Below are 11790 nucleotides of genomic sequence, written 5' to 3'. Positions count from 1 at the left end.
CCCTTCTCGCCTGCCGTAGGTCACGTGATCCTTCCATGGCCGGTGCCGCCGGTAGCGATGGCGGCCACCCGGTACCGGCGGTTCCTGAAGCTCTGCGAGGAGTGGCCGGTGGAGGAGACGAAGCGGCAGCGGGACTTGGGCATCTTCCTGCGGCAGCGGGTGGCGCAGGCCTTCCGGGAGGGGGAGAACACCCAGGTGAGGGCGGGGGGGGTGGCGGGGCGGCAGGGCCTGCTCGGCGGGGGGGGGGCGGCGGCGAGGCGGGGCCTAGGCGCCTCTTCCCTCCCCTTCTCCGACGGTGAGGGGGCCGGGGGCGGTTTAGCGGTCTGTCTGAGGCGGTTTTGGGGCAGAAACCTCGGGAGTTTGGTGCTGACACGAGGTGCTCCCCGCCTCGGAGCTCGCTCGGTTGCAGTTGAGGAGAAGGTTGTGTCTGTGGTAGTGGAACCGGCTTCCCTCGGCTCTCCTCAGAGCCCCGCAGAGCTTCCCTCGGGGCCCAGGACAGGCCGGTGTGTGAACACCCCGCTCGCCTTTGAAACACAGGCCTGAGTCAGCCCCAGTCAGCCACGTGCCTTGTTCCTCGCGTAGGACAAACTGTGGTTTATACCCGATTTTTGCCCCGTTTACGCTATGTGCTTTGGAGAACCCATTCCCGTGGTTATGGAGGTGGGATACAAAACACTGTGAATTTCTCAACACTGTGCTGGAACCTAGTTAATTAGTGTGTTTTGCTTACCATGATGAGTAGCCAGGGATCAGGTTAGGAAAGCTAGAGCCCTGATAGAATGAAATCTGGCCAGGGACATCAAGGGCAACAAGAAAAGCTTCTATAGGTACATCAGTGATAAAAGAAAGACTAGGGAAAATGTGGGCCCACTCTCGAAGGAAATGGGAGGCCTGCTTACCTGGGATATGGAGAAGGCTGAGGTACTCAATGACTTTTTTGCCTCAGTCTTCATCGGCAAGTGCTCAAGCCACACCGCCCAAGTTGCAGAAGGCAAAGGCAGGGACTGGGAGAATGAAGAATGGCCCACTGTAGGAGAAGATCAGGTTCGAGACTATGTAAGAAACCTGAAGGTGCACAAGTCCACGGGGCCTGATGAGATGCATCTGCAGGTCCTGAGGGAACTGGCGGATGAAGTTGCTAAGCCGCTATCCATCATATTTGAGAAGTCGTGGGAGTCCGGTGAAGTTCCCACTGACTGGAAAAGGGGAAACAAACCCCCCATTTTTAAAAAGGGAAAAAAGGAAGACCCGGGGAACTGCAGGCCAGTCAGTCTCACCTCTGTGCCCGGCAAGATCATGGAGCAGATCCTCCTGGAAACTATGCTAAGGTACATGGAAAATAAGGAGGTGATTGGTGACAGCCAACATGGCTTCACTAAGGGCAAATTGTGCCTGACAAATTTGGTGGCCTTCTACGATGGGGTTACAGCGTTGGTGGATAAGGGAAGAGCAACTGACGTCATCTACCTGGACTTGTGCAAAGCATTTGACACTGTCCTGCACGACATCCTTGTCTCTAAATTGGAGAGACATGGATTTGTTGGATGGACCACTCGGTGGATAAGGAATTGGCTGGATGGTTGCACTCAAAGGCTTGCGGTCAACGGCTCGATGTCCAAGTGGAAACCAGTGACAAGGGGCCTTCCTCAGGGGTCGGTACTGGGACCGGTGCTGTTGAACATCTTTGTCAGTGACACGGACAGTGGGATTGAGTGCACCCTCAGCAGCTTTGCCGACGACACCAAGCTGCGTGGTGCGGTCAACACGCTGGAGGGAAGGGATGCCGTCCAGAGGGACCCTGACAAGCTTGAGAGGTGGGCCCGTGCGAACCTCATGAAGTTCAGCAGGGCCAAGTGCAAGGTCTTGCACATGGGTCAGGGCAATCCCAAGCACAAATACAGGCTGGGCATGTTGCATTAAAAGTTACTGTCGCGTAGGAGTCTGAGGAGTGGCTGGGAGGGGAACCCTCCCATTGAGTCATGAGGTTCAGACAGGACCCCCTTGCTTTCTAAACTCCTTCTCAGAGAGGAGTCTAGGTGCGGCTGGGTCCAGTCTTAGTCTCAGAGTTGGTCAACGGTTTATTTTCGAAGGACTGTATATGTAGCCACCCATCAGAGTCAACGTTCGCCTGTCAGAGCCCTCTCAGGGCTTTCACTGAAACAGCTTCACAAAGTTGATTAAGGCAACAGCGTTAATTTGACAACATTATAAGTCCGGTCGTGTTCAGCGTACTGAACTTCACGATTACGGATTCACAAATAACGCGCTGCACCCCCAGTCTAGTCATGTTGCATGAACTATCACGGCCACACTTAAAGAGTCTGGTCGTGTTCAATGAGAACTACCACGGCTAGGTCAATGAAGAGTGCAGTTTATTAAAGCAACAGACACACAGGTTCTTTTGGATTACCGGTGATAAATTCACTGTCTGCAAAGCACGTGCAAATACCAAGATTATGAGTAACACCGCCAGCTCAAACATGTTAAAAGATTATAAAGTGACTCTATAGAGATTTCTAAGTTTCCTGGGGAAGCACTTGGTATACCAAGTGTTCGAATCTTACCCAAAGGCGTCCCGATGGGGGGGAAGAGAGGCTCAGCCCGTCGACTGATTCCAGAGGTCAGAGTGGTACGCGACGGTGTCTTCCCTAACATTCTCTCTCTCTTAAGCCATTTTATACTGTCTTTCATCTTTCAGGTGGAGCTTGAGTAACTCTAGTCATACATACCTTTGTTTAGGATTGGTGTCAAGTTTTTCTTGCTTTTCTTTTAAAGGTATAAACTAGGAGAATTCAAAACGCAAGCTCATTGAGGGGTGGTCGCACCTTGGAGGCGGGTAGCTTTTGGGATGGAGGTGTGTTTTCGTATTATAACGATGTTATAATGAGCAAAGTCCACCAAAAGGACAGCATTTTGTCAAAAGCATGACAGACTGTTGGCCCAAGGTAGCAAATGTGCAGCTTATCAGTTCCATGGTACCTTCAAGTTCCCGTATTATCACAGAGCCTGGCCGTGGTATCTCCACACTGCTCCATCCTCCGAGCAGTTCCTCTTAGAGCCAACACACCAAGTTCCCCTGGTGTTGCCGACATCTAAGCTTGCAGGCCTAGGGAACTTCCATGGAATGGATTCCTCACATGTCAGCCGCACGCCACCTGGGAAGCTTCTTCAGTGCTGTGCCTTACCTAAAAGTGTGAATATAAGTTTAATTTCTAAGTCACCTCCAGCAATTATTCCACAGGGTGGAGAATGGATTGAGAGCAGCCCTGAGGAGAAGGACGTGGGGGCTTGGTTGATGAGAAGCTCAACATGACCCAGCAGTGTGCACTTGCAGCCCAGAAAGCCAACCGTATCCTGGGCTGCATTAAAGAAGCGTGACCAGCAGGTCGAGGGAGGTGATTTTCCCCCTCTACTCCGCTCTCGTGAGACCCCACCTGGAGTACCGTGTCCAGCTCTGGGGCCCCCAACATAAGAAGGACATGGACCTGTTGGAGTGAGTCCAGAGGAGGCCATGAAGATGATCAGAGGGCTGGAGCACCTCTCCTATGAAGACAGGCTGAGAGAGTTGCGGTCATTCAGCCTGGAGAAGAGAAGGCTCCGGGGAGACCTTATAGCAGCCCCCCAGTACCTGAAGGGGCCTACAAGAAAGCTGGAGAGTGACTTTTTGCAAGGGCAAGTAGTGATAGGACAAGGGGTAATGGCTTTAAACTGAAAGAGGGGGAGATTTAGATTAAATAGAAGGAAGAAAGTCTTGCCTGTGAGGGTGGTGAGGCACTGGCACAGGTTGCCCAGAGAAGTTGTGGATGCTCCAGTCCCTGGAAGTGTTCAAGGTCAGGTTGGATGGGGCTTTGAGCAACCTGGTCTGGTGGAAGGTGTCCCTGCCCATGGCCAGGGGGTTGGAACTAGATGATCTTTAAGGTCCCTTCCAACCCAACCATTCTATGACAAGATGATAGCATGATGCAGTGTGGAGTACATAGTGAAATGCAACATGGCCTGGCGCTGTTAGGATGCAGCAGTTATAAAATTGGATTCCGGCTACAGTTGTAATTGTGTTGGAGGTTAGGCTTTGGTGCTGAAATAAATTAGATAAGCTAATGCTTGACTTGGGCTGCAGACCTTTATAGGCTTGGAGGTGGTGCTGTGGAATGTAAATGTGCCCTGTCTTAGCATAAAAACATTGTTCCAGATATGCGTTTTCTACTTCAAGGGGCCATTATAGGCACCTAATTCTATATAGGTCACCAGAATAGTCTGCAGCAGACATTTCGGAAAGTGCTTATTGCTTTTTCATATGCTCAGGACAGCTGAATATGCTGCAGCAATTGGCTACAAGATCCCAAAGCTGCCACTCATCTTGAAAATCTAAATTGATGCCTGCAGCACTGATGTCAATTTGTATGTATAAAGGCTTAATACAGCAAAGGGAAATGTACTGGCAGACAGCAGGAGGAATGTATGAGAAAAGAACTAGAACCATATAGGATACTTTATCAGTCTAATGTCTGTTTTATTCACATGGAGTAAGATTTGCTGATTTTTACGGGGGGGGGGAATACTGTTCCTGCTACCTGTTTAATAGCTATTTCTGCTCTCATTACTAAAACATTAGCAGGGTCATTTGAAATGTGACTGCAAGATACGTTAAGCTGAAGATCACCTGCAGTGTGATGGTGCTTACTCTTGGCAGTCTGTCTGTCCCTCTGTCCTCTCTCCTGCAGCAGCCATTACCTACAGAATAAGGAGAGCCTTCCCTTAGTTTTCCTAGTTTTTGCAGAGAAGGCATTACCCGCCTTGGGCTGAACCTGTGCCAATGTCCCAAGGACAGATGAGCCGTGTCATTTTATCCTGATATGTTTCTGTTGATACTATTCTTATTCATGTATCCATTTTGATCATTTATATTTGATGTCATCAAGCAGCAATGCAGCGTTCTGGTTGAGTTGGCCCTCATTGTAAAATAGAAAAACAAGATGACATGCCATCCACACTGCTAAATAGATGGCTCTGCAAGGCAGATGCACCTGTCCGAGGCACCTAAATTATACCTAAACTCAGCAGAGGTTTAGGTATTAGCAAAACCTTTCCAACTTACTTGACCAAAATAGTAATCCATATACCCTTCCCAAGCTGTTCAGTGTCTTTCATGCTGCTTCTCCCTAATCAATTATAAACTATTTTTAGCCTGCACCAGGATTTTCTAACTTCCATCCTAGTACGTTATCCTATTTGCTGCTTTAGAATAAAACAGGCAGCAAAACTGGCCTTTGAGCAAGAAGTCTCGCAGATTTCACAGCAGTGGCCAATAAATGTGAGAAAAAAACTGTCCAGCAATATTCTCATTAACTGTGTATGCACAGTTGATCTGTCAAATCTTTTTGAGCAGAGTTTAAGGTCAATTCTGGAAATCATGTGCTTCGTTATTCTTGTAGGCCAAGCTGCTAAGAATTGGAAGAAAATGATCTGCATTCTGCAGCAGCATAATAGGGGTCACCAGCATTCTACGTTGCACTGAGAAGTCACCTAAGCTGCTCCTTGACTGTCCTTCTCACAAGCCTTGAAATGAGGTGGTTTTTGCTACAGAGGTTTAAAATAAGACTTGTGCGATACTTTTATCCCTTTCCAGATTGCTGACCCTGAGACCTGTGACCGAATGTACGAGAGCTTAGTCAGAATCCACACCAACTACTACAAAAACAAGGTGAGCTTTGGCATTAGCCGTCATCCCTCTTTTAGGGGGCGAGTCCACCACCTACTGCAGTTGGCTGCCTCGTCCCAGCAGGGTTTCTGGGAATGTGTAACAGACAAATGAGCGGTCAGGTGGATGCAGCACTACCTGGTGCCTTTGGTCACTCCGGGAAAGCTTCAGACATCTTGGCCTCCATAACATGTATGAACAATGCTGATGATAGTTCTTGATATGTATGAACAGAATTCTTAGAGCTTGACTGAAAATGAGTGCAGACTCTACTGTATGGTGACATTTTTACCTGTTTTAATGCACTACAAGTAACATAATTTTCTCTCTCTCCTCTCACCTACTTGCTCACTTGTGAAGTATCCACGCCTGAAGGAGACAAGCTTCACTGGAGTGACGGTAGAAGACTGCAAGATGATACTAGCAACAGGTACTAATACTGTGCTCGATCGGAGAATAAGTCAGTGCAGGAGACAAAGTACATTCCAGTCTTTGTGGTGCTCACTGCATCACTTCTGCTAAACACCTGTGACTAAAGGACAGAATGGGACTGCCGTGCAAGTATAGTAGGATGTTTAATGTTAATAGTTAAGGAGATCTTCAGTAATCTAGCAGGGCAAAAAGCTGATTGTATTTTGCAGTGGGCAGGAACAGCAAAGGGTTTGCAAGGGCTCTTTGAGATCAGATAGCAGGAGCTATGTGAAAGAAATGCACGTTTGCTACATCATTCAAAAAATGCTCAGCTTCTCTTTCACCATGTTCAAATTCCCTTCAGTATTTCTCCTTTTGTATTAGACTTTGAGAGAAAACAAGGTACCACGATGCAGAAATACTCTCAGCCAGATCATTTATTAAGTGCAAGGTAGGAAGCTAGTGCAGTTTTGTTCTGCTCCAGTTCCTAACTTTGATTGCAGTGCGTGGAAACTGAATATTAGTTGTTAGTGGTAAGGGACTCCCTGCACAATTGATTGGAAGGGAAAACAAACTTGCCTCAGGCCCTGAAATAGAAATTCATTAAGAAGATGAAAAGTCAAAAGAGGAAAATATATGTAAGGCAAAGCTTTTATAAGAGGGCTTTCATTCCTTTGCTTTTCTGCTTTTCTTCCTCTTTCTCCATCTCTCTCTCTTCTCCTTTTGCAGACATTCTGAAACAGATGGAAGACATGAAGAAAGGGACATGGAAAAAACTGCGAGAAAAGTTTTATGCCAAGAAACCTGAAGAGGAGTCGAAGTGATAGGCTAACTCCCAGATTCTCCACTGTATATATTCCTAAAGCACTGTATGTTGCTATGATGAATAAAACCATTTATTCCTTTTAGCAACAGCATTTTTGTTCAGACCTACACCTTACACCCTTCATATTTAAGTGCCCCCTCTTTTTTCCCCTGAAAATCTAGGGCATAGCTTAACCCATCTGTCCTGAAACCATATTGGAACAATGTAGTGTAGAGGAAAGAACTTTGTGGTGTTAGACCTGATCCTTTGTGTTACAAGAAATGGAACAACCCGGAGATGCACAGAGCAAGTAGGTACAACCTTGTTAGCTTTAAATTTGCTTGTGAAGAGAACACTAGTGATGATGTGAAAATATAGCTATGCTTGTGTTTCTGTGTGTTAGCACTGGTAACAGTGAAATTGAGGGAGGGATAACTTTAATAATCACATTTATTTTCCTTTTGAGAAGACACAGGAGAGGGCTGAGGGTGACTGTACTGTGGTGCCAGTGGAGCAGTGTAAGAGTTTAACTGAGATTTCAATCAAGTGCAGCGGTGTGTTGCTGGTCCAGCTAGCTATATGCAGATTTCCCTCAGCGTAAGAGAAGGTTCCATATGGGTTACTGCAGATCTGAGGGATAAAGAGAGGTTTTAGCGACATGTTGGAATATAGGGCCATAAGGAAATTCCAAGTGTGATTACTCCATTGCTATGGCCTAATTTTATTCCTTTTTAAAGCTTTAATGCTTGCAAAATGTCTGTTCTTGGGAGGCAGAGGCACAGGACTGTAGTTGGGGTGGCTACAGCACTGCTTGGCTTGGGAACGATGAGTGTCTAGAGCACAGCTATGCCAGGACTCTGCTTGGCTCCAGGCAGCACCAACAGCTGATCCTTTTTATGTATTTGAACAGCATTTTCCTGGCACGTAGTGAAAGAATTTCAAACTTTGCAGCAGGCTCTAATCCAAAGCTTCAGAAAACAAGGCCGGTGTTCAAGGTAGTTCTTCATGGTAGCATTCTTCTTCACATCTTCAGCTTGGAGCGTTGTACTACATTTTAAAGTTTAACAGCTGGAGCCGAGAGCATTGGGTTGTGGAGCCCTTTGGGTAATACAGCCCTGGTTTGGCCTCAGGTCTTTGGATTGTTCTGTATTTCTATTTATAACAGCCCCGTTACATACCAGAGTGCACAGGAAGGGCGTTTTCTTTACCATGTTTAAGTTTTTATTATAACATGATTTTGTATTTAATTTATTTAAGGCAGTTTACACTTTAGTTCTTAAGTAACAGTAACAACAACAACAACAACAAAAGTAAAACATTACACCAGAGATGAAACTAAAACACAGGACACCCCTTCACAGTGAACTCCTGTAAACCTGCAGTTTCCTACTGCTACTGTCCAGATACTCCGCCACAGAAGGCAAAAGACTAGTTCGCACTAGTACAAGCTTAGATATTTATCCTCATCTGGTGAGTTAAATTAACAAATCCATCTCCTTGAGTTTAGCTCCTCTTTACCTTGCCACAGTGATGAACAGAATTCTTTAAATGGAGAGGGATCAGCATGGAGCAGGTACAGCAAATACGAGGGCTGGTTTGCAAAGATCCACGTGTACTAGTGCCACTCTCGGAATAAGTTAACTGTTGCAGCTGTAGGTGGAGGCCATCAGAATGTAGCGCATGGAGATAAAGATACAACCCTCCACATTTGCAAAATAAAGAGTTATTGCAATGAGGAATAAAAGTCTTGTATAATTTATCTTCCTACAAGGGCATTAGGGTAACATGTGGGTCCAGGTATCATGAGGAATCCTGGCCAGTCCCTGGTTCCTGAATTGCTTACAAGCGCTCTAAGGAAAATGTTGACTGTGAAGCCCTTCCGCATGGTCTGGCTTTCTCTGCCAGTGACATCCATGCATGGAACCCAGGAAGAAGCAGCCTCGTTAGCTGATACATATGTGTAGTCCCTCAGTGGGTGAAGCTGATGCGTCTTCTCCGTCTTAGTGGTTCATGGTATTCTGGACATCCACAAACCCCATCCTTTGTCTGCGCTTCCGTTGCTCCGTCATCTGGAGTTCAAACAAGGACACAAGTGAGGTAGGAAACCAAGCCGCCTGTCTCTTCACTAACATGCTCCTCCAGTGTGTGACTGACCAGGCTGCTTAAGCATCTGCCAGAAAACCCTGTGAGTTGGACTCTAGCTGATGAGGAAGTAAAGTATCAAAAAGCCTTGTCCCAGGTGTCCCTGACCCCCCCAAAGAGAGCTGCGGGAGCCCTTTGCTGTGTATCTGAAGGTGTACAGGCTTGGGCCGGTTCTGCCTCCTGTTCTTTGCAATCGGTGTCTATTGTGGTAAGGACAGCGGGTTTCTACAGTCAGGTGTTCTTCAAGTGTTTCTATTTTAAAATAAGTGCTTAGTACCTGTTCCTTCAGCTCATTCAGCTGGGAGGTGAGATGGGACACCAGCTTCATTGTGGTGTTGAGTTTGTCTTGAAGATTTCGGATCTCATTCTGTTCCCCTTCCCCTTCGTTGCTGACCAGGGACATGGCTCGCATCCGGGGGAACCAGTCAAGGTTCTTATTCTGGAAAGGCAACCATGGAGAATGGGAGTTAGAGGGGGGGTGAGGAGGAGGGAAGAGACCTGGTAGGATTTAACAGGAAGCCTGCCTGTGCTTAGGGATTAAAGAAATTCTCAAAGGCTCGTCTTGTCTGTGTCTTTGCAAATTTTCCACGAATAGTCCATTTCCAGCTTTTCTCTTACAGCCTTCTGGGCTCAAGTTCAGAAGTTTTTCTTTTCTAAATTTCCTTTCCCTCCCTTCTTCCCTTGAAATCACCTTGAAGTCACACGCTCTACTGCTTGGTTCTGCCCTTGGTTCAATCCTTAAATACACAGTACAAAACATCAAATAGACAACGTGTTGTTGGCTGAGACTGCAACGAACTAAGGCACAACAACATTATTAAATATTTTCCAAAAGCTCCTTCTCAAAACTTTCTCTTTGGCAAGCCCATTGTTCTCAAATATTTCCCTGGGGTAGGCAGGCTGCAATAGCGAAAGAGCTGCCCTGAGAGGACGTGTACCTTTATCATCTGCGCCACGTAACTCTCTGGCCCGGTGTAGTCTGTCTTGTTCTTCACCCGCACCAGCACTATGAAGTACAAGTAGTTCCACATGTTGTGCTCATATTTAATATGCTCCTCAAAGGACACTGTCTTGTTGTCAAACTTGTCCCTTTCAAGTCCTGGGAAAGGCAGTCAAGAACAGAGAAGGTGGAGGGAGGAGATGGGGAAGGGAGGAGAAGGTAAGAAGTGAGCAAGCAAACAAATGTGAAAGGAAGTACAGATAATTGCATCCTCTCCCAGGTGTGACTTTCAAGAAGTGCTTTTAATAATTAGTTGGCATTTAGCACACGACAAGCATCCAAAACAGGGGGAAAATAACCCAGTTGTGTATTCAGGAGGCTTCTATTTAAAGGACTACTAGCTATGCTTCCTGCCTATATAGCTAAAAGCATAAAATGCACCCAGTGGATCTTTTAAGAGAAAAACAGCTAGACTTACTGGGATTTTTCCCTTTTTTTTGGATGCCTTCCTATGACTGAAAGCATTCCAGAACATTTTCTGTATTTTATTTCCTTAGTAATATGGTGCTTTTTTTTTCCACTGGCTAAGCGATGGTCTCAGGAGTGATAGATGCACAGCGACAAGAACTCCACAATGTGGCAGTTTTAGTTTAACACCTCATTAACAGAAGGCGAGAAACAATACAGACAATTTCCCCTCTCGGTTTGTGTCCTTGTTTAAGCCTCCTCACACTGCAGTGACCCATTGGTGAACAGATTTAAGTTTTGCTGTGAACCAAAGGAAAAACCAGAAACCAGCTGAAACCCCTTTCCTTCCCTCAACCTTAGAAGAGAGGAAGAGCTTTGGGGCAATTCCTATACACCCAGGTCCCAGCGCTCACCACATATGAAACAGGTGGTCTTCAGTATCTCTTCCTTCTTTTGCTTCTCGCTCCTCAGATCAGCAAAAGTGTCAATAATGACCCCAAAGATGAGGTTAAGGACGATGATAATGACAATAAAGAAGAAGAGGAGGTCGTAGACAACTCGAGCGGGAAACAAGGACTCCTGTAATGGACGAAAGGGATAAAGGATGTCTCTTGCACACCTCTCCTCTAGCCACTCCGACCATGCTGCCTCGTTACAGGGGCCATGGGCTGAGGGTGCCAGGTGAGGAGGAATAAAAGGTGTGATAGGGGAAGAGAGGAGGAAAGCTCTGGAGGACGGTGTGGGGGACGGAGCCGGCAGTGTCACCGTTTCCAGGGAGGGAGGGCAGCTGCGCAGCAGTATATGCAGCGGGACTTCGCAGAAAAAAGGGGTCCCGCGTGCTGCCCAAACTCACATCCTTCGATGGCTTCCGCAGAATGTCACCCACGCCCCCGCCGTTCCTCAGGCCGTGGTTCAGGACAGTGATGATGCACATGAGCAGCGTGTCGCAGGCGCGTTCCCACTGGTCAGCGTCTGTTTCTAGAGTACCGGAGGGGGAAATAAAAGCAAAAAGCCAGAGCATAGACGGGGCAGAAGTACCAGACCATTGCAAAGAATCCAGAGCTGCGGGGATGACTCAGATGCAGTGGCAAATCTCCTGGGAGCAGATGCTCGTTTTGGATCTCCCAGCCAGCAACTTCCCAGCAGCTCCTCCAGCTTGCTTCTTGCTGTGGAGGTGTTTGGCTGAGCGCTCCTGAAGCTCTGGCTTTCTTTATGACTAAATAGAATCGACTTCAACATTTTTTTTATGCCAGGGTCAGTGCAAAATTATCAGGCAAGAGGCCTGCAATAGGTTGCATAGTAGTAGGTTGGTTGTTTCCACCTTTG

The 11790-nt window shown here is 47.0% G+C and overlaps 2 protein-coding genes across 2 annotated transcripts in view; one reads left to right on the top strand and one right to left on the bottom strand.

Moving 5' to 3' along the window:
• The first annotated feature begins 2 nt into the window (after window positions 1-2).
• Window positions 3-7017, top strand: UQCC2 (ubiquinol-cytochrome c reductase complex assembly factor 2). The gene is made up of 4 exons (XM_075521758.1): window positions 3-195; window positions 5627-5701; window positions 6059-6128; window positions 6839-7017. The coding sequence occupies exons 1-4, from the start codon at window positions 58-60 to the stop codon at window positions 6931-6933; spliced, it is 378 nt and encodes a 125-aa protein (XP_075377873.1). The 5' UTR covers window positions 3-57; the 3' UTR covers window positions 6934-7017.
• A 1103-nt stretch (window positions 7018-8120) lies between these two features.
• The window catches only part of ITPR3 (inositol 1,4,5-trisphosphate receptor type 3), a 43180-nt gene continuing 39510 nt past the window's right edge, over window positions 8121-11790 (bottom strand). The window contains exons 54-58 of the mRNA XM_075521751.1: window positions 11318-11442; window positions 10878-11043; window positions 9995-10155; window positions 9334-9495; window positions 8121-8983 (exon numbers count right to left, since the gene is read on the bottom strand). Of these exons, the coding sequence (XP_075377866.1) occupies window positions 8915-8983; window positions 9334-9495; window positions 9995-10155; window positions 10878-11043; window positions 11318-11442 (683 nt within the window). The 3' untranslated portion in view covers window positions 8121-8914. The remainder of the gene's footprint in view (window positions 8984-9333; window positions 9496-9994; window positions 10156-10877; window positions 11044-11317; window positions 11443-11790) is intronic.

Source organism: Mycteria americana, chromosome 20 (genome assembly GCF_035582795.1).
Source record: "Mycteria americana isolate JAX WOST 10 ecotype Jacksonville Zoo and Gardens chromosome 20, USCA_MyAme_1.0, whole genome shotgun sequence".
NCBI classification, from domain to species: Eukaryota; Metazoa; Chordata; class Aves; order Ciconiiformes; family Ciconiidae; genus Mycteria; species Mycteria americana.
This window is presented reverse-complemented; position numbering and strand designations above follow the sequence as displayed.

Coding starts and splice junctions, on each gene's coding strand:
- UQCC2 (XM_075521758.1), top strand. CDS start 58: ATGGCGGCCACCCGGTACCGGCGGTTCCTGAAGCTCTGCGAGGAGTGG. Junction 196..5,626: donor GGGAGGGGGAGAACACCCAG/GTGAGGGCGGGG, acceptor ATCCCTTTCCAG/ATTGCTGACCCTGAGACCTG. Junction 5,702..6,058: donor CCAACTACTACAAAAACAAG/GTGAGCTTTGGC, acceptor TCACTTGTGAAG/TATCCACGCCTGAAGGAGAC.